Source organism: Rhinolophus ferrumequinum, chromosome 25, assembly GCF_004115265.2.
Source record: "Rhinolophus ferrumequinum isolate MPI-CBG mRhiFer1 chromosome 25, mRhiFer1_v1.p, whole genome shotgun sequence".
NCBI classification, from domain to species: Eukaryota; Metazoa; Chordata; class Mammalia; order Chiroptera; family Rhinolophidae; genus Rhinolophus; species Rhinolophus ferrumequinum.
The window spans coordinates 12,845,634-12,867,612 of record NC_046308.1 but is presented as its reverse complement, the minus strand read 5'-3'; the positions used below and the strand labels follow the sequence as shown (position 1 = coordinate 12,867,612).

General features: G+C 39.8%; 1 protein-coding gene across 7 annotated transcripts in view; it reads right to left on the bottom strand.

Annotated features, from left to right (window-relative positions):
* Positions 1 to 17,380, bottom strand: part of BICDL1 (BICD family like cargo adaptor 1) — an 88,334-nt gene extending 70,954 nt beyond the window's left edge. For 6 of the 7 annotated variants that reach the window (XR_004422068.1, XR_004422069.1, XM_033097429.1 and 3 more), the window contains exons 1-2: positions 16,382 to 16,853; positions 9,228 to 9,443 (exon numbers count right to left, since the gene is read on the bottom strand). Coding sequence is in view for 5 of the 7 variants with exons in the window: in XM_033097429.1 (XP_032953320.1) it covers positions 9,228 to 9,443; positions 16,382 to 16,810 (645 nt within the window). In the remaining 2 variants the exon portion in view is untranslated. Of the gene's footprint in view, positions 1 to 9,227; positions 9,444 to 16,381 lie in introns of all 7 variants that reach the window. The other variant, XM_033097430.1, reaches the window with a different exon arrangement.
* Between the last annotated feature and the right edge of the window lie 4,599 nt (positions 17,381 to 21,979).

The window sequence follows — 21,979 nt, the reverse complement described above, 5'->3', positions numbered from 1 at the left end:
ACCCCTATCCTAGCTAGATAAACCAAGTATCACAAAAGAATATCCCACTGGGTGCCAAGCTTTCAAAGACATAGATTTCAAACTGCCTGGCTTCACCTGAACTACAAGAGGACCTTTGTTCCTTTATTTCAATCTCTCCATCGCCAATCTTCAGACTATTCCTCCAGCTACCTCTTGGTCTAAGCCCTTCTAGTTTAAAATGCAAGCTTTGATTTCTCCTGGCCTTGGACCTAGGCCTAACTTCCTGCTGAATTCTTTTTATCCCCCTCCCTATCTATAGTGACAACTTTTGGCTTCACCCAGCCTTTGGAACAGCCCTTTTTGTATATTGCCCCAAATACAGTTCCTGCCTTTGGCACAATGAAATAGTAATACCCAAAGTCATCGTGACTAGGCATGTGACCACGATTCTGGATGTGAGGAATCAGGGAGAGGTTTGTTAGAGACACTTGTAGAGATGCAATGAAGGGGAAAAGGAATAGGGAAGGCACTGAGAAACAAAAGCTTCGAGAATATACATAGCACAGTACTGAAACAAATAATAAGAAGGGCAAAAATAATGATTTTAAGGTGAATTCTCAAGAGTTTTACATCCAGGAGCAACTATACATCCTCAATCAGGCTCTGTTCAAAAGCAGTCACTATGCAGCTTTCCAAAGGGGAATCTCTGACTGCCTCCTGCTTCACACTACAGACCATTTTGGGTTCTAACAGACAGAGACAGACAACTGACAGACAGTTGGAGATAGACAGCTCTTCTGTCCAGAGTGTATGCTCCTGGTAAGGGGTGGGGAGCCATCATGATGCCCAAATCCAAATCATGGTCAACCCTCCCATGAGACAATTTTTTTTTTTTTTTTTTTTGGTAAAAGCTAAAATGCTCATTTCCATCTCCTTCAGCAAAGTCTGGGGACTACAGAGCCACTCAGTAACCACCCAACCTACAGAACACTGGAGAAACAGCACGATGCAAAAGTACTTGCCAGCTGTAAGTCAATACACAAAAGCTCTGCCCCTTCCGTAGTCATTCTTCTCAATTCATGGAAAGCTGGCTGTTCGTGCAATTCCAGACGGAGTATCTATGAAGACAATGCCTGACTGCCCACTACCCACAGCTTGTCTGTCACAACACTGACGTCCACAGTCCCTCTGGACCACTGGTTTTCAAATAGCACACAGAGAGTGGAAGAGTGACTTTGCAAGAGTCGAGAGTGCACGGAGGGACAGTGTATTCTTCAGAAAGGGATATACAGGTCTAACCATTTCTGTCTTAGGTACCTTAGATAGTCACTTAACAAAAGTTAACAACGACCAATCTCTTTTCTTTTTTTTATTGCATGTCCACTCTGCTAGATACCTGTTTATAACAATAAACAAGCCAGATGTCGTCCCTGTTCTCAAAGAATTTACAATCAATCAGTATCCATCAAAGAATGTTGTTTCCAGTTCTTCTCTGGCTGGCTGCTCACCCTGAAAGTATCACCTCAAACGTTATTCCCTCAGAGAGATCTTTCCAGCTACCCTTTCTAAAGCTGCTCTCCTCTTTCTGGTCATGTGCCATCATATCACTCTTCATAGTACCTACTACAATCTATAATTATCTTGTGGATTTGTCTAGTTATTTATAGATCTCTTCCTACTAGTTTCACACGACAGAGGTCTTGTGCTACCCGCTGTATCCCCTAGGCTTTGCTCAATAAGTATTCACTGAGTGTTGCTTAAAGAAGGTCTAAAAAATAACAAAGGTTTCACTATTTTACTCAAAAGAATAGAATGCCAGTTAGTCAGTAAAGGAGAATGGTGAGAGAGGTGAATCTGGGACTTTTTCGAAGAAAAAAATTAAGGGTTCTAAATCTCTCATTTGTCATGGCATCCTTTAGTTGTATGGTCGCAGACATACGAGTGGTTTTGGTGTGTAAATATGTTATTGAGTGTATGGAACCCCCAATACATTTTTCCCCAAGGAAAGTGGCACCACTGTGAACACCTCCCATGGACAGCACTAAGATCCAAGAGTTGGACTTGTTAAGTAAAAAAAAAAAAACAAAACCTAAAAATGGTTCTTGTTAAGGGCTGAAATTCATATGTTGAAATCCAAACCCCATTACCTCAGAATGTGACCTTATTTGGAGATAAGAGTTTATAGCAATAATCAAATTAAAAAGAGGTCATTAGGCGGGCCTTAATGCAATATGCCTGGTGTTCTTATAAGGAGAGGAAATTTGGTAACAGAGACAGATATACGTGGAGGAAAGAAACACGGGTGTCTGTGCCTCTCAGACAGATATCTACAAGCCAAGGAGGGACAGACATCGGGAACAGATCCTACCATCACGGCCTCAGAAGGAACCAACCCTATGACACCTTGATTTTGGACCTCCAGCCTCTAGGGCTGTGAGACATAACTTTCTGTTGTTTAAGCCACTCAGTCTGATACTTTGTTATGACAGCCCTAGCAAACTAATACAGTTTTCTATAGCCTTCTAATTTTTTTATCTTAAGTTATCTTGGCTTTCAGTCAAGAGTAAATGTTAGGATTTTTTTTTCATTAAAAATATCCATACAGCATTAAAAATCTATGGGGGAAAATAAACAATGCTGAGACAGTAATTCACATAGAAAATATAACTGGATTCCTATGTCACATCATATTAAAAAACAGATTCTAGATAAATATCTAAATGTAAAAAACAAGTCTTAAATTTTTGTAATTAATATGGGAAAATATCTTTATGACTCGGAGGACAGGATTAAGCAAAACACAAAAGAAGAAAACATAAAGGAAATGATTAACAAATTTGCTTTCATTAAAAGTACATGCCTCTGCTTAATAAAAGACTCCATAAACAAAGTAAAAATAAAAGAGTTTCAAGAAGGTATTAAAAAACTCTTATACACCAGTAAAAAAACAGGTGAAGAACATAAACAGGCAATTCACAGTAAACATAAAAACAAAAGATGCTCAACTTCACTAGTAACAATATTAAACAATATTAAATAATTTTAAACAAAAATTCCATTTCACATCCATGAGACTAAATTTTTAAAATCTGAAAATAACCAACTGTTGGTGAGGATATGAAAAATCACACACAGTGGCTCAGCCGCACACACTTTAGTTAGAAATGTTAATTTGTACAATTATTTTGGAGAGTAATTTGGCAATATCTCATGAAGGTGAACATGTGCTTACTCTTGGACCCAGCAATTCCACTCCTAGGTTTATCCCCAGAGTAAATCAAATATGTTGCACCAGAAGAAAAGGTTTAAAAATAATCATGTCAGGAAAGATTGCAATAATGAAAAATTGGAAACAAGTTAAATGTTTATTAACAAAAGAATGGAGAGGTATGCTGTACTATATTTGCACAATGAAATACTAAACAGTTAAAATACATGAACTGGAACTACATTTATTAAAACACGTCAATCCCAAAAACATAACATTGAGATTGCAGAATGATGTGTATGTACGTGATGTTACCATTTACTAAATGTTTAAAATATGGAAAAATTGAATTATTATACATTGTTGATGGATATGTATGTATATATAACAGAGATATATTTATGTTTACATAGACACATATGAGGTCTGACAATTAAGTTCGCAACGCATCCTAGAAAAAATGCTACATACTTCATTGCTGAATATCACTATGGCCACCTTTGAAGTACTCCCCTTGGGAAGCTATGCACTGACGCCAGCGCCTAGTCCACCCTTCAAAGCAATACTGGAACTCTTTTTCTGGAATGGCCATCAGAGCTGTCATTGTATTACCCTTGATGTCCTGAATGTCATCAAAATGTCTTCCTTTCAATATTTCTTTTATCTTTGGATAAAGAAAGAAGTCATTAGGGGCCAGACCAGGTGAGCCGAGAGGGTGTTTCAATACAGTTATTTGTTTACTGGCTAAAAACTCCCTCACAGACAGTGCCGTGTGAGCTGGTGCATTGTCGTGATGCAAGAGCCATGAATTGGTGGTAAAAAGTTCAGGTCGTCTAACTTTTTCACGCAGCCTTTTCAGCACTGCTGAATAGTAAACTTGGTTAACTGGACAAACCTCAAATTGTCAGACCTCAAATATATGCCTGTGTGTACAGTATATATATAAAAACATGAGTAGCAAGGACAATAACTGGAAAAGTGGAGAGCACTGAGATGAGAGTGAGCCTCAAATGTATCAATGAAGTTTTATGTATTAAATAATCTGAATATGAAAAATGTTAACATTTTACACAGCTGGATTTATATTATCCCTGCAGTTTCCAGTATGCTTGAAATATCTCATGATTTTTTTAAATAGAAAAAGCAAAAATCTATTATTATCCAATAATTTCAATCCAATACATAATAATCAAAGACTCAATTTGATTGTATACATTCAGTCCTGCAGGGAACTGAAGCCCTAATTCCTAGCAAAGAAAATAGAATTAGGACCACAAGTATGGTTTCTGCAGTGGGTAGGATTAAGGGGTGAAGAGGCAGGAAAAAAGGTATGACTGATATATCATGTATAAAGTTATAGGGAAAAGTGTAAAAAAACTTCCTAGCTAATTTCTACAAACTCTAAAGCTACATATTTTGGGGGAAGAGAACCTTAGAGGTTCCTAAACAATTTTAAATTCCTTTTTTTATTCTTTTAGAAGAAATCAATTGCTTTCCCGAATCCTTGGTCAACAGATGCTCAAGTCTGACCTCAGTGTTTGCAAAAATGTGAGTCGTGTTTTATTAGAACTGTGAAAATGCCTTCTTTTAACTCTTACTGAAGTTTCTAACACTACTGAGATTCATTTGAAGAATATCTTTATTCCAACTGCCTCTGAAGAATGAAAAGGCTAAATAAGAAGCTCATTATTACTGATATTGTCATTATTATGAACAAGACTGTTTCTACATTGTTGAAATCACTGCTTTGCTTTCCTACTGTACTAGCAGAATATAAGAACTTTCCACAGTGTCTAAACTGTGTTCTAAGCTGCGGTCGGTTCAATTAGTGAATAATCACTTCAGGACTGTTTAACACTGGTCAGAATTCTGATATCTTTGCGGCTGCTGTTTGGGAGAAAATCATCTGGGAGCTCTGGAGGTTTCTGCTGTTATGCCAGTGAAACGTGCTGTATTATATATCAGAAGGCTTCTCACAAAACTCCCACCCGAAGCTTTACATGCTCTCCTTAGGCAACAAGCATAGCCCATGTCCCTCCTCTCCTTTCTGGAAGCAAGGCCCACTGTATTCCTCCACTTCTGATATAGTCAGGATAAGTGTCTAACAAGTCCTACTCAAGCTCACTATCAGTGCTGCTGTGGTGTTACTTTACAACTTAGACACTGAGTTACACTTTCTCCAAATACATCAGCCAGTCAGTCCTGTCCCAACACAGACTGTCCCAAACAGACTGACAGGCTGATGTATTTGGAGGATACTCACAGAATCTTTGATGCTAAGAGAATTCAGAGGGCATTTTGTCCAAATGAGCAAATAAACTGGGATAAAGGTATCCCCAGGGTATAGGCAGCAATGTCCAGGTGCCATAGATTAAACCTAACTTGACTCCCAGGAGAATCAATTTTACACGAATATTTTTGGATAGAGATTTAACTACTAAACAATGCATTCTGACACACCGATAATGTGCTGGAGGCACTTCAGATTCTTCCACTTTCAAGTTAGAGAATCAATGTTTGACAAACGCAGAAATCCCATCTAAAGGATGAGGATCTGATAATTATAATGATGGCTACCATTTATTGAGCACTTACTATGTGCTAGAGATTGTGATTAGAGCTTTACATACACCATCTCATTTAGTCTTCATAATACTATCAGGTTAACAGTAATAATGCAATTGTCTCCATTATACAGAAGAGGAAACTAAGGTTAAAAAAGGTGAAAAACTTTCCCATGTTTGCTCAGCTAGTAAATAGGAGAGTTGGTATACGGCCCCAGGGCTGTCTGGCTCTGAAGCCTAGGATTTTAATTGCTGCCTCATAAATTCAAAATTGAGGCACAGGAAACTTAATCAGTCTTGAATTGAAAGATCCTTAATCAAGTCACGTATCTTTCTGTCCCTCAAGTTTTCCCAGCTATAAAATTAGAATAATACCTATCCTTTCCTTCATCATAATGAGGATACAGAAATTCACAGGATACATATGCTCACAGCGTCCTATTTTAGAGCTGAAAAGAAGCTTGGTCACACAAAAACTCATACATGAATGTTTATGGCAGTCTTATTCAAAATAGCCGAAAAGTAAAAAAACAACCCAAATGTCCCTCTCCCTCGAGTAGCAAATGGATAAACAAATGTGTTATATCCATACAATGGAATATTCTTCAGCCATAAAAATAAAATACTGACACGTGCTACAATGTGGATGAACCTGGGAGACATTACCTACGGGAAAGAAGCCAGTCACAAAGGGTCACATATGTATGATTCCATTTACATGAAATGTCCAGAATAGGCAAATCTGTAGAGACTGAAAGTAAATTGATGGTTGTCAGGGTCAAGGCATGGGGTCGAGTGTTAGGAGGAACGGGCGAGTGACTGCTCATGGGCACAGGGTTTCTTTTGGGGGGGTGTAAAATGTTCTATAATTAGGTAACAGTGATGGCTGCACAACTCTGTAAATATACTAAAACCCACTGAATTGTACACTGTAAAAAAATAAATGTTACGGCATGTGAATTATATGTCAAGTGAGCTGTTTTTTGTTATTAAAAACAAAAAACAACAAAACAAAAACAAAAACCTTGGAGGCCATGGGAGCAAAGGAAACACATTTAAAAATACTCTGGAGTGAGGGAGCAGGTGCAAAAAAAAAAAAAATTAAAAAAAAATACTCTGGACAACAGCATCACAGAAATGTTGTACTATGTTTTAGATATTATACATTTCTTGCTTATAAAAACACGTTACATATATATACTGTAAGAAAAGCATGGCCTTCTATTACTTCTGCTGGTTGTTTTCTTGCCCTCGGAGAATCTTAATTCACTTCAAAGGACTACTCAACTCTTCTAGTTCCTGAATACCCAGTTAATAAAATGATAATAAAATGCAATCTAAACTGGCTGCTGATGGAAACCCCAGGGGCTTGTCCTGCTTAAGAAGAGAAAGGGAAAAAAAGCCACAAAACTCACTAAGGGCCTACATTCAAGGCTAGAGAGGATAAGAAGAATCTAGATCTAGTGGAAATGTTATCCTCCTATATTCTTTTGGGAGCAGCTTATCAGGATTTTCTACAGAAAAATTAGGCAAAGGAACCTCAACTATAAAGACACTGCATTAGTAAAATAACCATAAACACTGAAACAAATCCTTACCTTCACGTATTCCTTACTCTAAACACATTATCTCATTTTCTATGTCAACAGTATTTGCACAAGATACAAACATTTACCCCCATTTTAAAGATAAAGAAAGTGAGGCACAAACAAGGTCATCCAGTTAATGAGAAGCAGAGTCAAGATTCAACACGCATCTAAATTCCAAGCTCTGTGTTCTTTTGCTATGTCATGCTGGTATTTTCTTTCTCCCTTCATCTCTCTTGGCCACCTGTCTTTCGCCAGATCAGAAAGCAGTTATTTGGTAACATGAACTTAGCTCTCAAGAAATCATTTCCCCTTAAATTGTTTTGGTTCTTTGTCTTCCTTTAACTCTCCATATAAGACACAGTTGCTCAGAATGAAATAAATGTTTTTGAACAAATAAATCAATCTGGCCAGGCCTACCTAGTTAGTTTAATCCTTTATGAATAATGAATGAAGACTCAAAAACCTAAAAAATCTTACAAGAATAGAGATTCTCTTCCCAGTTGCTGAAATCTGGTTTTAAAACTGAGTCAAAAATGGTATTATTGAGCTGGCCCTGTAAATGACTTCTTGAAGAACCCCCAATTTTCCTTTCCAGCCAATCAAATGGTGACTTGCTTCCCTAGAGGGAAACCTGCAGGCAAGACCTTTAGCTATCCCTATCACCTGAATTCTCACCTTTCATTATTACATTTTGGTATTTCCTGCAACTAGCTGTTTTCCAAGTTATCAGACCCCCCCTTCCTTCTCTTTCTTTTCCCCTCCTCTCCCTCCTTATCTTCCATTCTTTCCTTCTCTACCTCTCCTTCTTCCTCTCCCTCTCTATTAGTAGTACCCACCTCACATTTCCTTGTGAGGCAGGAAGGTTTTGACCAGTCTCAGAGTACCCCCGGGAAGCATCCAGGACACAAACTACCGAAATAACTTCATACAGTACTGCCCATCACATGAGTGGAAGCGCCAAGAACTGACCCTACACTGCTCTAGCTAAGCCTTTCCCAAAGACCCAGGCACCAAACACTAACCAGGCAGACGAGGGCAGTGCTCTCCTGAGAGCGTTAGTGCTTAGGGATGAGATCAGAGTAGAAGTTCTTTCTTGCACTGGTACCTGAAGAGTGAGTAGTTTTATTTTCAACATGTAAGAGGGACTGAGGTACAATAGTGTAAATCCAGCTCTTAATTCAAAAGTGGGTGGATTTAAAGACCAAGGCATTAACAACATTCCTGCCTTTGTTAAAAAGGTATGTCCTTGTATTTAGATTAGATTTCCACCTACTCCGCCCTCAAACTCCTTTGCAATGATTTTAGCAGTCTTGACCTTGGTTAATTAATTAGTACTTCCATGATACCACTCTATAAAGGTACAAGTAAAGAATTTTTACTTAATGTGGAAATGAAGAGAACAAATTTAAAATACAGATACACATACCTCCTTTCATACTTAAATACTATGAAGGAACGTACATTCACAAATGTGACATTAATAAAAATGAGTTGCTTTAGAAATTTTCCCTAAGCTTTTCGGTTTAATGACAGCACTGTTTAATGTTTGAACTAAACACATTAACATGATTTTACCAGTGCCAGATTTCCTCTAGGTAACAGAATCAGACTTTCAGAGCTAATGGAATGCCAGAAATCATTAAGCACAAGTCTTTCATTTTAAAAATGAGAAAACTCCCAAGTTAAGTGATTGTCAAGCTAGCTGATGACAGGCAAGGGTCTTAGCTCCCGACTCCTAGTTTGGCACAGCTAAAATTCTTGTAGGTGAAAAATACTTAACTTGTTGATGTAACACCAAAAGCAACAAAAATCAGAACTGTTCTTACCACATACATGACTGACGTTCTACAGAAGCTCTCTTTCAACTTTCAGTATTTTGTACCATAAATTCGTAACGTAACTCACCCTGCTGAGCTGATCCAATAACCTTTGGTTCTGTTCTGATAATTCCTGGACAGCGCGTGTTTTTTCTCGATCTGCCTCTCGTAGATGAACTTGCTGCCTCTCCAACTCATCCTGAAGCTGTTTCACATCACTCTCCAGCTCTGACACACGTCCTTCCCACTCTCCTTCTCGATTCTCAAATCGTCTTCTTAGTTCATGTTTCTCTTGTTCTAAGTGCTGGGTGAAAAGTGAAGAGGATTTAAAAACTGTTAAAAGTTCTACTGCCTTTCATTTTTTTCTTTCCATACACTCCTGTTTTTTTTTTACCCCAGTCAGCACAACAAAACACTGCTACATATGAAAAGTTGCCCATTTCACAGCTATGAAAATATCCCCTTCTTCCAGAGTAGGGAAAGAGTCGGTTTCACAAAGAGAATACCACTCCTATTGAAAAAACTTAATGTCCTTGTTTATTCATGACTTGGGCATGGGGTTCTAGACTTGGGAATTCACTTGAAATTTAGCAAGTCATCTAATTAATTGGTGAACTATATATTTAAACAACATAAATGACTCCTTAAGAAGGCTTCTCTTGAAATCATCTATCACGCCTGGCATAATGCCAGGCACTTAGACTCATAGAATTTTCAGAGACACAAAGCACTCCAGAGATCCTTAGGATCAACTATCTTTTCTTACAAATGAAGCAACATAAGACAAGAGGTTAAGTGAGAAGCTCAAGGTCAATACTAGTAAATGGCAGAGCTGGGATTTGTTTAGTGCTTGATTCTGTTTAGTGCTCTAAATCACAATTCAATAATGTTTGTTGCTATATATAGCAGTGTAGCACAAAATCAGTAAGGCAAGTTCAGGATCAGGCCTACTTTAAATCATGGCCTATTAGCCTTGCGTATTTACTTCTGATCCATTCATTCATTCTTGAGTGCCTACCATAGGCCAGCCATTGTGCTGAGGACACAATGATGAGCAAAAGAGACATGGTCCTTGCCTCTATGGAGTTTTCATTCTAGTGGGAGAGGCTTATACAAGTAATAAGTTGTGTGTGACAAATGGTATGCAGGGAAAGGCCAGGTTTGAAGCAGCAGCTCAACTGAAAAGGATTCTTTTGGACTGAAGGAATTAAGAACATCTTTTTGTTTCTGTGAGATAAATATGGATGCTTCTTTTCAGAGGCAAGTATGTTCTACTTATAAAACACAGTATGTACAAAAAAGCTAAGTCTATATGTCAAGCAGTATATGAAATATAAGTTAAAGCACCTCAACTTTTGGTGTTCTCAGAGAAGCTCTGGTACAACAGTCCAAAATATACCCACCTGAACCCCAATTCCAAAAATTATGATTCAGTTAAGAATGGGATGAGACCTAGGTATGCATGCATGCATGTCTGTCTGCCTGTCGGTCTGTCTCTCTCCCTCCCTACCTACCTACCTATGTTCTACAGGAAATCCTAATGCACTGAAGGTCGATATCAAACACTGAGATTGTTTCAACAAGCTAACATGAGCATATAAATCTTCAGAGTTCTCAGTCATCTCTTCACCGTGGGAAGCTATGCTCTTATTCTATCCAAGATCTCATTTTTCAAATACTTCTGGAATGCTTCTTTTGGAAAGCCTTAAGGGCTAGTGTACAGCTAAAGAAGAAAATCAGTCCCATCACTTTACATCTGAGATGTGTCTAAAAAAGAGATTATCTCATTTCATCATGCCATCTTATTCCCCGTACTTTGCTCTCGGTGACTTGTAAATTTTTCCGAAAATCGAAGTTACCCCCAAAAGATGAAAATGTACCACGACAGAGCAGTCCAAATAATGTGCCAAAAGATAAAATTAAAATGAATTTAATGTGACCCGAGATTAAACTTCTGCACACATTAGCAAAGGCAGTTTTCACTGAAATCAATGTACACCCTCCCAAGTTCATCACTTTAAGGGAGTAACTCATTTGGATATAGCCACTCCAGTATATTTGTTGAAAAGTCACATTATAGTTATACATTATACAGCCCAGTATGGAACATGTAGGAAAAGGGATGACAAGGGAGGGACTTCTACTTCTACTCATCAGCATAATTTTCTGCTCTATCTATGCTTTGTTCACATTGCTAAACTTCCAACATGAGAATGTTTTAGTCACTGTGGACACTTCAGAAAGATGAAATGCAGAAACAAACGCTAATTACAATCCTAAAACTGTGATTCTTGGTGTATTGAATTTTTCCAAAATGAAAAAGATTGAGCAGAAGGCAACAGCAAGAACTCAGTAACTACAGTGTTACTGAGAGGCCAGATAAATCAGGCTTATGCTGTAAAAGAACAGAGTGACTTAAAAATATTCAGCAAACAGCTGTTAGTGAACAGCCCAACCAAGCAACTAAAACAATCCAATCCACTTGGTGGGGAGGGGTTGAGGACAGGTGGTGCTGATGAATCTATTCTGTCTTTATATTTCGTTGGACATGTGGCAAACTTCCTAATTCAGGTTTCCCAACACTCTGGGAAAAAAAATCAAGACTTTCCTATTAATAAACATACAGAATTTAGCCTTTTGTCTACTCTGAAAAAAATGAAGGCTTCTCCTAGTATTATATTTTCAGTTAATTGCTGAATTAACCAGTAAACTCTAGGCAGATTTATCAGTAAGTGTGGAGGTCAGTAAGCTCTGCCCAATGCTATTCCTTGTTTCTTGAGGTTATATAGTATTTTAAAAGTCAGTATCTACACCTCAAACTAATATGTTACATGTCAATTATACCTCAAAAAAGAAAAAGAAAAAAGTTAATATCAAAACTGCCAAAGTCATCAAAAACAAGGAAAGTCTAAGAAACTGTTAGAGCAAAGAAGAGACTCAGAAGATACGAAAACTAAGTGTAATCTGGTATCCCCAGTGGAATCCTGGAATTAAAAAGACATTAAGTAAAGGCTGAGGAAATCTGAATAAACTAAGGACTTTAGTTAATAACATATCAGTATTGGTTCGTTAATTATGGCAAGTGTAGCATACTAATGTAAGACATTAATAATAGAGGAAACTGCGTGCAGGGCATATGGAAACTCTCTGAACCACCCTTCCAATTTTTCTGTATACCTAAAATCATTCTAAAACGGTGAAGTTTATTTAAAACTCTTAACAAACCAAAGTTAATATCATTAGCCTATCTAACACTGTTTATTACAGAAATGGATTTCTGCAAAGAACCAAAAAAGCAACACCATTCTTGTAAAGTCCAGAATATGGTTCTTGAAAAATACAAAGTACTATTTTTTTTAAGTGGACCAAGCACTTAATGCCAATAAGGGCCCTGTGTTTGCTTCTCAAAATCTACTAGTAACTCCCATTACGTGATCATTTTCATCTTACTTGTTTTTGCCCTGTTTAAAAAAATAGTACTAGAAGCATGAGAATTGGCCTAGGGAAGGGGGAAGAAAACATAATTGATGGAAAGACCACCTTTGCAGTAAGAGGTAATTCATTCTCAGCTGGACTGGGAAAAAAGGGGATCTTATATATTAAAAACAGTATTTTAAAAAAACTAAATATTTAATCTCTAAAGAAAAAAGTGTATATAAATGCAAGTTACTGACTTAGTTCATATTCTGGGGGAAAAACTAAGGACCCTGCCAAATATAAGTTTTAAAAGTAAAAGGGCTAATTTTAGATGTAAAGAAATAAATTTAAAAAAAGAAAAGTCTTTAGAACTTTAAGCCTCTGAAAATCTGATTCTGTGAGTACAATACAGGATATTCAATTAAGGATGTTAAAAATGACCAAAACCTTACAGTCTTTCAAATTAATCTGACTCTTCATTTTAGCCCTAAGAAATGTATCACTAAAAAATTTCTGGTAACCTTTAAACGAAAGACTTTAAAGACTGTGCCTTTAAGAAGAGAAGAGTGTAAGATTAAGTACTTTACGTTTCAAATGACAAAACAAAATCTTAGCTTTGGCACACAGAACTGGAGAGGTATTCAATATTAACTAATGAATAGGTAGAAAAGATCTTGAAAATAGCTTGTTGGTCCTGAAGTTAGAAAGGTGTCAATTTTGAAGTAGTAGTAAGGGAGCAGATGGGACTAAAACAAAACCAGTCTCATTATTTAATAGTCAAACCAACATTCTTTCAGAAAACACTCATGTGTTTATCTTTTAAACCAACCTGTGAGAAAGTGTGTTTGACTCCACGGGACTGACAGTTTGTGGAAAATTACAAACGCTTTTAAAAGTAAGAGCTGGTTCTCTACCTCTAAGTGTTTAATTTAATTGAAATACAGCAGAGTGGCGGTGTTCAACTTTAGGAAGTATTTTGTCTAAGCAGACTTTCTAAAATCTAAGCTGCCTAAAAAAATATATGGTGGGGAAAATTCCCTTGCAAGTATCAAATGAAACAGGACCCTATTACTCAGGTTTGCCTTTCATACTAATACTAAAAGAATTAACAAGGAACTAAGGACAATATCTTTTTTTCATTTCTTTAAAAAATTTTGGGGTTTTTTGTTTTATCTTCTTTCTTTTTCTTTTGACAATATCTTTATAGGGTATTTAAAAATGTGTTTCAAAAAAAACTAAAAATTTTTAATGATAATCTTCAAACATACCTAGAAGAAATAACATAACTGAACTCTCCATCACTCAGCTTCAACAATGATTAATATTTTGCTTTTGAAAAACAAACTTTAAAAAAATGTTATTTTTTAAATTGTGGTAAAGTACAGCAATCCCCCCTTATCTGCGGTTTCGCTTTCCACAGTTTCAATTACTCGCAGTCAACTATGGTCCAAAAATAGTAAATGGAAAATTCCAGAAATAAACAATTCACAAGTTTTAAATTTTGCACCCATCTGAATAGCGTGATGACCTCTCAAACCCTCCCACTCTGTCCTGCCTGGGAAGTGAATCATACCTTTGTCCAGAGTATCCACCCTGTATACTATGCTCCCTGCCAGTTAGTCACTTGGTAGCCCTCTGGGTTAGCAGATCATCTGTCGCTGTATTGCAGTGCTTGTGTTCAAGTCACCCTTATTTTACTTAATCGTGGCTCCCAAGTGCAAGAGTAGTAATGCTGGCAATTCAGATATGCCAGAGAAGCTGTAAAGTATTTACTGTAAGTGAAAGATGAAAGTTCTCAACTTAATTCTTTTATTATTAATTATTTTTGTTAATCTCTTACTGTGCCCAATTTATAAATTAAACTTTAACACAGGTACGTATGTATAGGAAAAAAACACAGTATATATAGAGTTCAGTGTTATCTGCCATTTCAGGCGTCCACTGGGGGTCTTGGAATGTATCCCCCTTGGATAAGGGGGGATTATGGTATACATAGCATAACATTTACCATCTTAACCATTTTTAAGTGTACAGTTCAGTAGTGTTAAGTACATTCACACTGTTGTGCAACCAACCTCCAGATATTTAAACTTTTAGTACTAGAGGTCATATGCTGACCTACAGGAGTAAAGATTTTTAAAAAACAATGTAAGAGCTTTAAACTATTTTATTATCGTCTATCAAGTCAATAACAAAAAGTCATAGGTAAATTATTCTTTTTACAATAGAACCTTTCTTGTTATAGAATTTTGAAATTTTTCCTTTGTTAAAGAAATGTATAATGGCTCCCTCCACATGGAACCCAGGATGTGTGTAATTGCACACTCAGGATTACTCTGAAATCTATCACTAATCAAACTGACTGATATGATGTTCCTTTCAAGTCTGTTGTCTCTTCAATCAGGTCCCTCACTGAAGGAATTTCAAATCACAAGTATAAATCTCTGCAGTAGTACTTCTATAGAGTCATGTAATCGAATCTCTTTTAAAAAGAGACACCCTTTTATTTCTAGACCTCTACTTCAAGTGAAAATTAAACAATCCAATTCATTGGGTTGCTTTTTGGCAGTCTACCTATAGGTTTCACAAACCACTTTTCAGAGAGGTATCTCAGGAGTTCATCGACTGGCAGACCTAGTTAACAGGCCAACTGAACTACAGGGCACTCACTGGTTTCCTTTTTTCTCCCTGATTTACTTTTGATATGTTGTTGGACTACAGACACACTTAAATCTTATTTTAGAAAAGTTTCTGAATCTACATTCTGACTGTTCAACAGTAGTAGTGATACGGAACCAGACTAGGGTCAATTTCAGATCCTATTCAGGACTGTACTATTCTCTTGTAACTAATAAAAAAAAAGTGGTTGCAACCAAAGTGGGGAACAATAGTAAATGCACAGACAGAAAAAGATAAGCTTGTCTCCACTGCCACAGATGCTGCCTCCTTTTTAAATTTGATTTTTTAGAAATGGTGGTGTTCCACACTACTTTCAAGACTCTTTTCTAGCTAGTTAAGGGCAAGAAAACAAACAGGCATAGCTCTGAAAGACTTTGGCAGAAATCTTGCACACACTTTAAGGGGTATTTATAACAATAATTGAAGTAATTATTTTTAGGGTTTTCCTAGGTTGCATTAACTGTGCAGTTGCATATGTGAGACCCAGAACGGTACTGGTTAAATACACATAAAAATACTGAGGTCCAAATTAAATCCACTACCAAAGGTCACATGTTGAGCACAGGTTTGCCTGACTGCGACGGAACCACATTTCCTAATCCCTGAGTATTTGAAGGCTATATAAAGCTCCTTTAGGGGCACTTGTTTCCCACAAGTCTGAGCCGCCGGGAAGTTAAGACAAGGGCATCTGGAGGCCTTAACGCCAAAACTGGAAAGCTTTATGCTAACACCCTGATTAGAGATTAACTACTCTGAAAACGTGAACATATTTTAAATGCTTCCCTGTTCTCATTTCTCTGTGAGACATCACCTCAGTGCTGTATAAATTAGTCATACTGTAAGCTCTATTTTAGATGCTGTGTACAGTACATACATAGAACTGCCCACAGCGGTTGGACCTGTGCATGCGCCCATTTGTTGTGAGCGGGGTGGGAAAGTCGGGTGTATTCAAGGGATGCCCTGGTCTGATAATCCGAAACCCTCCATCCTATGCCCACTTCCACGCGGTTTTCTGTGAGGTAGGGTGAGCTAGGAAAGGGTGGAGTGGAATGGGTTGAGTGAGTGGCTCCAGAAGCTGCCCAGGGCCGGCCGGGAGGGTGCCCGGGCTCCCCTGCTTCCCACCCAACCCAGGAGGGACGTGCTCACCTCCAGTTTGTCTGTCAGCTCCTTGTGCATCTGTTCGTACTGCCGGCTCATGTCCTGGTTCCTCTCGAGCAGCGCCTTGCCCAGCCGGGCGGCCAACACCAGATCCTTCTCCTTCTGCCGGATCACCGACAGCAGCTCCCTGTCCTGGGCAGGCGGCGGTTGCAGTCCGGCCCCCTCGGCCGGAGACTCGGGCTCGGCCGAAGGATGCTCCCCGGGGTCGGACGGCCGTTCCCCGGCCGCCAGCAGCGCTAGCTCCTCCTCTAACGCCAGTTCCAGCTCCCCGGGACTCCCGGGGAAGGAGACAAGGGCGGCGGCGGCGGGACTCCCGACTGCGTCCGCGGCCGCGGCTGGCAGCTCCATGCAGCAGGCGCTGTCCGGCTCGGCGGGTGCTGAAGTGCGGCCGGCCAAGCCCAGGCAGAAGGCGGACATGGCCCGCGCGCGCGGAGCCCGCAGCGGTGCGGCCCGGCCGGCGCGCGCCAGGCTGCAGGGGGGAGGGGCCCCGCCGCGCCGCCCCGCGCCTCGCGCCGCGGCACGCGTCCCCCGGGTCCCCGCGAGCCCTGGGCGCGGCGCGCGCCTGCCCGCCCCTCCCCCGCGTCGGCGGCACGCGCCCCCTCCCCCGCCCCCGGGCTCAGCTGCTCAGCGCGCGCTGGGGAGAAGGGGGGGCGGCAAAGGGAAGGCTCAGGAAGGGAAGACTGAGGGGCCGCGAAGCGGGAGGGGAGATTGCGGGGAGGGCCGCCGCCGCCGCCGCCGGGTTTTCAGCCGCCCTGTTGCTGCTGCTGCCGCTGCCGCCGCCGGCCGGGCAGCGCCTCACGGGGCGGGATGCGCCTCGCTGTCGCTGCGACGCTTGCTGCTGCTGCTGCTGCCGGCGGCCGCTCTCTGCAGCCGCGCTCCATGTCCCTCGGCTCGGCGGCAGCCCCAGCAGCAGCGGCGGTGGCGGCGGCTGCTGCAGGCGCCGAGGCGGCGACTCCACATCGCGCACCGCGCAGCCCGGCGAACTCCTTCCTGCCTTCCTTGGCTCCTCCCGCTCACCCGGCGAGCCGCACCCCGCCCCGGGCTTCCGGCCGCACCCCCTCTCCCCGCCCCTGCCGACGCTTGACGCGCGCGGGCACCTGTTCGCCGCGCCCGCGCGGGATTCGCCGGCTCGTGGGTCTCCTCAGCGGCGCCCAGGTGGCGCCGCAGCCTTAACCCCTGCGCAGCCTCTCGGACTGTGGCGGTTACGCGCGCCGCCTGTGGAGGCGGCTGGCTCATCTCGAAGGGTCCAAGCTGCTCCCCCGCGCGACCACGCCCCCGGCCTCACGGCCACCTCAGGGTGTGGCCCCGCCCCCAGCACTGTCGCCTCAGGGTGTGGCCTAGCTCTCACCTCAGAGAACCGCCCCGCCGCAGTGTCATTCTCACTTCGGAGCCCGGCCCCCAGCCTTGTTCCCATCTCGGGGAGCAGCACCGCCCCCAGCCTCGTTCTCACCTCTGGGCACCGCCGGGTCCTCGGCCTCCCTCTCGCTTCTGGTTTGTGGCTTTTCTCAGAGTCTGGTGGGGCTCAGTTTTGTCGCCGCCTTTTTTCGTGGTCTCCAAGGGGACTGGGGACATTCCTCCACGGCAGGTGGCCAAGCCCGAAGAGAGACTCTCAGTCACGGAAGTTAGGTCTGAGCCCCCTCGAGAGCTAAGCAGTCAGGAGAGGGAGCCCTAGAGAGCAGTAGAAGGGATGATCTCAGAAACCCGGCATCTTAATGAAGATGACTCAGGGATATGAGGGACCATGAACCTCGGAAATAATAGCCCTGAAAGAAAGGAGTTATGTCGAGAACGAAAAAAACTGCTCACAGAGGGGAATATGAAGCAAAGAATCCCCCTAATAATAGCTTCCGTTTATTAAGCACTTAGTATGCGCCAGGTCTTGTGTTAAGTTCTTTATTCTTAGTATCGTATATCTAAGATATAAGAACCTCAGAAGAACCGTATAAAGTAAGTACTGTTATTCTTCCCATTTTACAGAGGAAATTGAGGCCTCAAGAGATGGAGTCATCTGCCCAGGTCATTACAACAGGATCAAATTCAGGCAGACTGACTCCAGGGTTCAGGTAAATTATTCTTTATTTTCTTCACATATGAGAAGTCTTGAGGAGGATAAATGGTAATTTGTGATCAAGATGGCCTGGGTCAATATAGAAGGTGGTATCAGGAAAGCTTGCAGTGATCAAAAGGATTGAAGAGCCTACTGGGTGATTCCAGTCAGTTTGCCTTGACCTCATTGGCCGTGCTCTGTCTCCTGTTTTCAGAAACTATCCTGTCTGAAGCTAGAATCGGGCCCTATTCGTTCCCTTTCCTCTTGGACAACAACCCAGTTTTGAGTAGATCATGCCCTGATTCGTTTCATCACAGTGAGATGGAAATTTCAGGATAAGAGGCTGAAATGGGTCAACCGGTTTCTTACGGTTTTTATTCCTTGTGAAATTCAGAGCCTACCAATATTCAGGTATATACATCATTTTCTATCCTCAGACTGAGGGTGAGAACTGAAAAGGCCCCGAGCCTCAGGGCTGGCTTTGTTCACTTGTTGATTGGAAAGGAGACAGACAATAGAGGGATTCCCACATCCCACTTAAGAGCTAAATTTTGGAACTTGACCATGGCACCATTCCAGCAATGGACTGTTCTAACACTTTTTATTATGCCTTCTTAAGCAGAAATTGTGGGTGAGATCCAATTGCAATTCCTTTTTGTCTTTTTTCATCAGGAAAGTTTCTTCCTAATCTATTTGTACAAGCACACATATCACGAGCAAACAGAATTCCTAATCAAAATGGGTTTCAGCTATTTACTTTTCTTTGATGTAGACTTGCAGCCCATCTTTCCAAAAAGGTCTTTGGCCTGCCTTTCTTGAAACTTAATGGTCTTACTATATTAGACTTATGTTTCTGTGAGAGTGAACTATCACAGTGCTAACTGTAGCTTCTGAAGAACCTTTCTCACAATGTACCACTGCCTAATTTGACTAGGAAGTGATCCTTTTCTACTGAGGGTTTGCCCTAAGTACTATCTTCCTGTGAATAGTCAGAGGAGACCAGCTGAAGTTTGGAGAACTATTTACAATAGTGGTTCTTACATTTGTTGGTCTCAGAACCTCTTTACACTCTTAAAAGTTATTGAAGATCTTAAAAACCTTTAGTTTATATGGGTGTAGATATTGATATTTACCATATTAAGAATTAAAACGGTTAACATTTAAAAACTTTACTGATTCACTTAAAAATACTTACATTAAGCCTATTACATGTTAACATAATGTATTTTAATGAAAACTCACTATATATTTCCAAATTTTAAAAAACGAGCGAGGAGAGCGGCATTATATTTCATTTTTTGCAGATCTCTTTAATAATAGAAATGTGGGAGGAGGGGTTGTCAGTGTGTGAGGGATATAAATCATAAATGTCTAACTATTACATTGGTTTGTGTACCTGAAACTAATAAAAAAAAGTGTTTTAAAAACATAACAGAAATGTTTTCTTTAATAGTAGAAAACTGGATGTTTGTATCTGCTTCTCCATTCAATACAGTGATGTTTTGATTGAAATATATGAACAAAATCTGATCTCACAAAGATGGGGTTGAGGAAAGGAAGAATATTTTAATAGCCTTTTCAGATCATTGCAGATATTTTTCTTTGACATTACTCCAAAACTCAACAAGTGGTAGCTTCTTAAAGGTTAATTGTAATGTGGAATCTAAACCCATATCAAAGAAATCCATTGATCTATCTTTCACTTTTACTCATGTATGATTAATTTTGTAGTAACGTGTATTAGTCATTTGGAAAATGTAAGTTCACTGAGTTATGCAGATCTTCCACATATTGTCACATGTCATTATACTATATTTAAAAAAAATCACATTCACTAATATCACCACTGATCTCATCAGAAAAGTCTTTAAGTATTGGCAAGCTATCAAGCTCATTGAGGCAGATATGAGTTTTCCAAAATTCTTTTTTCCACTTTAAAGCTCCAGTTTTATCATTGGTAACAGTATTATCATTGTTTTCCTTGAAGTGACAAACTTGCGTCATTAATGTTTGAGACAATGTCTGCCAAATACCCAAATCTGAATACTATAGTTTGTCAGTCATTCATTCAAGTAAAAATAGCATTCCAGGAAAAACATGGCTAGTTGAACTCATAACTCAAATGGTGGTACTAGTGCTTTATTTCAAGACAACCATTGTAGTTAGGTATGCAGCAGAAGTGTTTTATGGAATATTAAAAAAATGTGTACGGAAGGGTCAGGATTAAGTAAAAGTACCATCAGGGACATTCTTCAGTGAAACTAGCTTTTTTTTTTTCAATCCTATGAACACATGGTAATGAAGAATAACATGTCCACCAGAACACTTTGGTACCCCGGCCTGGATTCATGCTAAGGTATCAGTAGTGTTACCTACCATTGTTTTTTCACCATCAGTGCAAATGTCAACACAGTGAAAAATGAAAATGAAAGTATTAGACAATTAGTATTACTATGAAATAGTTTTACTATTATTAATGAAATTAGAATTACTATTATTGCAATGATTATGACAATAGTGTTTACTTTGTAGATCCCCTGAAAGGGTCTTAGGGACCTTCAGGAGTCGGTAAACCCCAGTTTGAGAACTGTTGATTTAGAACCACTCAAGACCATTAGGTCAGCTTTGAGCTAAGAAGAATGAACTAATACCTGCCGACGTGGAAATTAGTGCCAGGATTTGTAACTCATCAAAGCAAAGTTATGAAAACCCTTAGGCTTCTAAGAAGCTTATTACTTAGGTTTTTCTGCTTCATACTAGAATAATAGTAGCTAAAATATATTTAGCATTACATTCCTTAAATCCTTTAGATGACATCTCATTTAATCCTCACAATAACCCTATAATGCTAGTATGTAACACCAATATGTACTACTGCATATGCTATGATGCTAATGTTTTCGTCCTGACTCCAAAGTGCTTTCTCTTAATTAGTATGCCTCACTTCACATTTTTATAGTTCATATATCCCTTTAAATATATTTGCATTACATGATTTTGGTATCTGAATATCCTGGTTGAACTTGGATTATGACTGATCTTAACATACTATGGATGGATTTCTACATAAGTTCTGTTACATCACTAAGAGCAAAACATGAAATTTTTCTTCTTAGAAATCCTGTTTCTAAATAGGGCAACACTCATTGAATTCCCCCTACTTATTTTATTAACATCTTGATTTGCAAAAACTGGAAAATGTACAAGGCAAAACATTTTCCATAAAAATTTGAAAAGTCAAGTGTTGAAGAAACACGAGGAGCTGGCAAAATATGTTATAAAGCCTTTCTACACTTCATGTTTTATTTTCATTCAGCAATTACAAGTGTGTTTGCATTTTGTAAGTTGTATATTTTATTTATGAACTAGTAGTGGGAACATAAAAGTCTCAAAATTTTCTCAAATGTTACCCAAAAGCTTTTTATAATTTTTGGAGATGAACCGATTCAAAATGTTGCAAAATGTGGTGTATATACCGCTAGTGATTCTTAACTTGATTTTTAAGGGGAAAAAATTAACTTCAGTGGCTGGTGCTCACC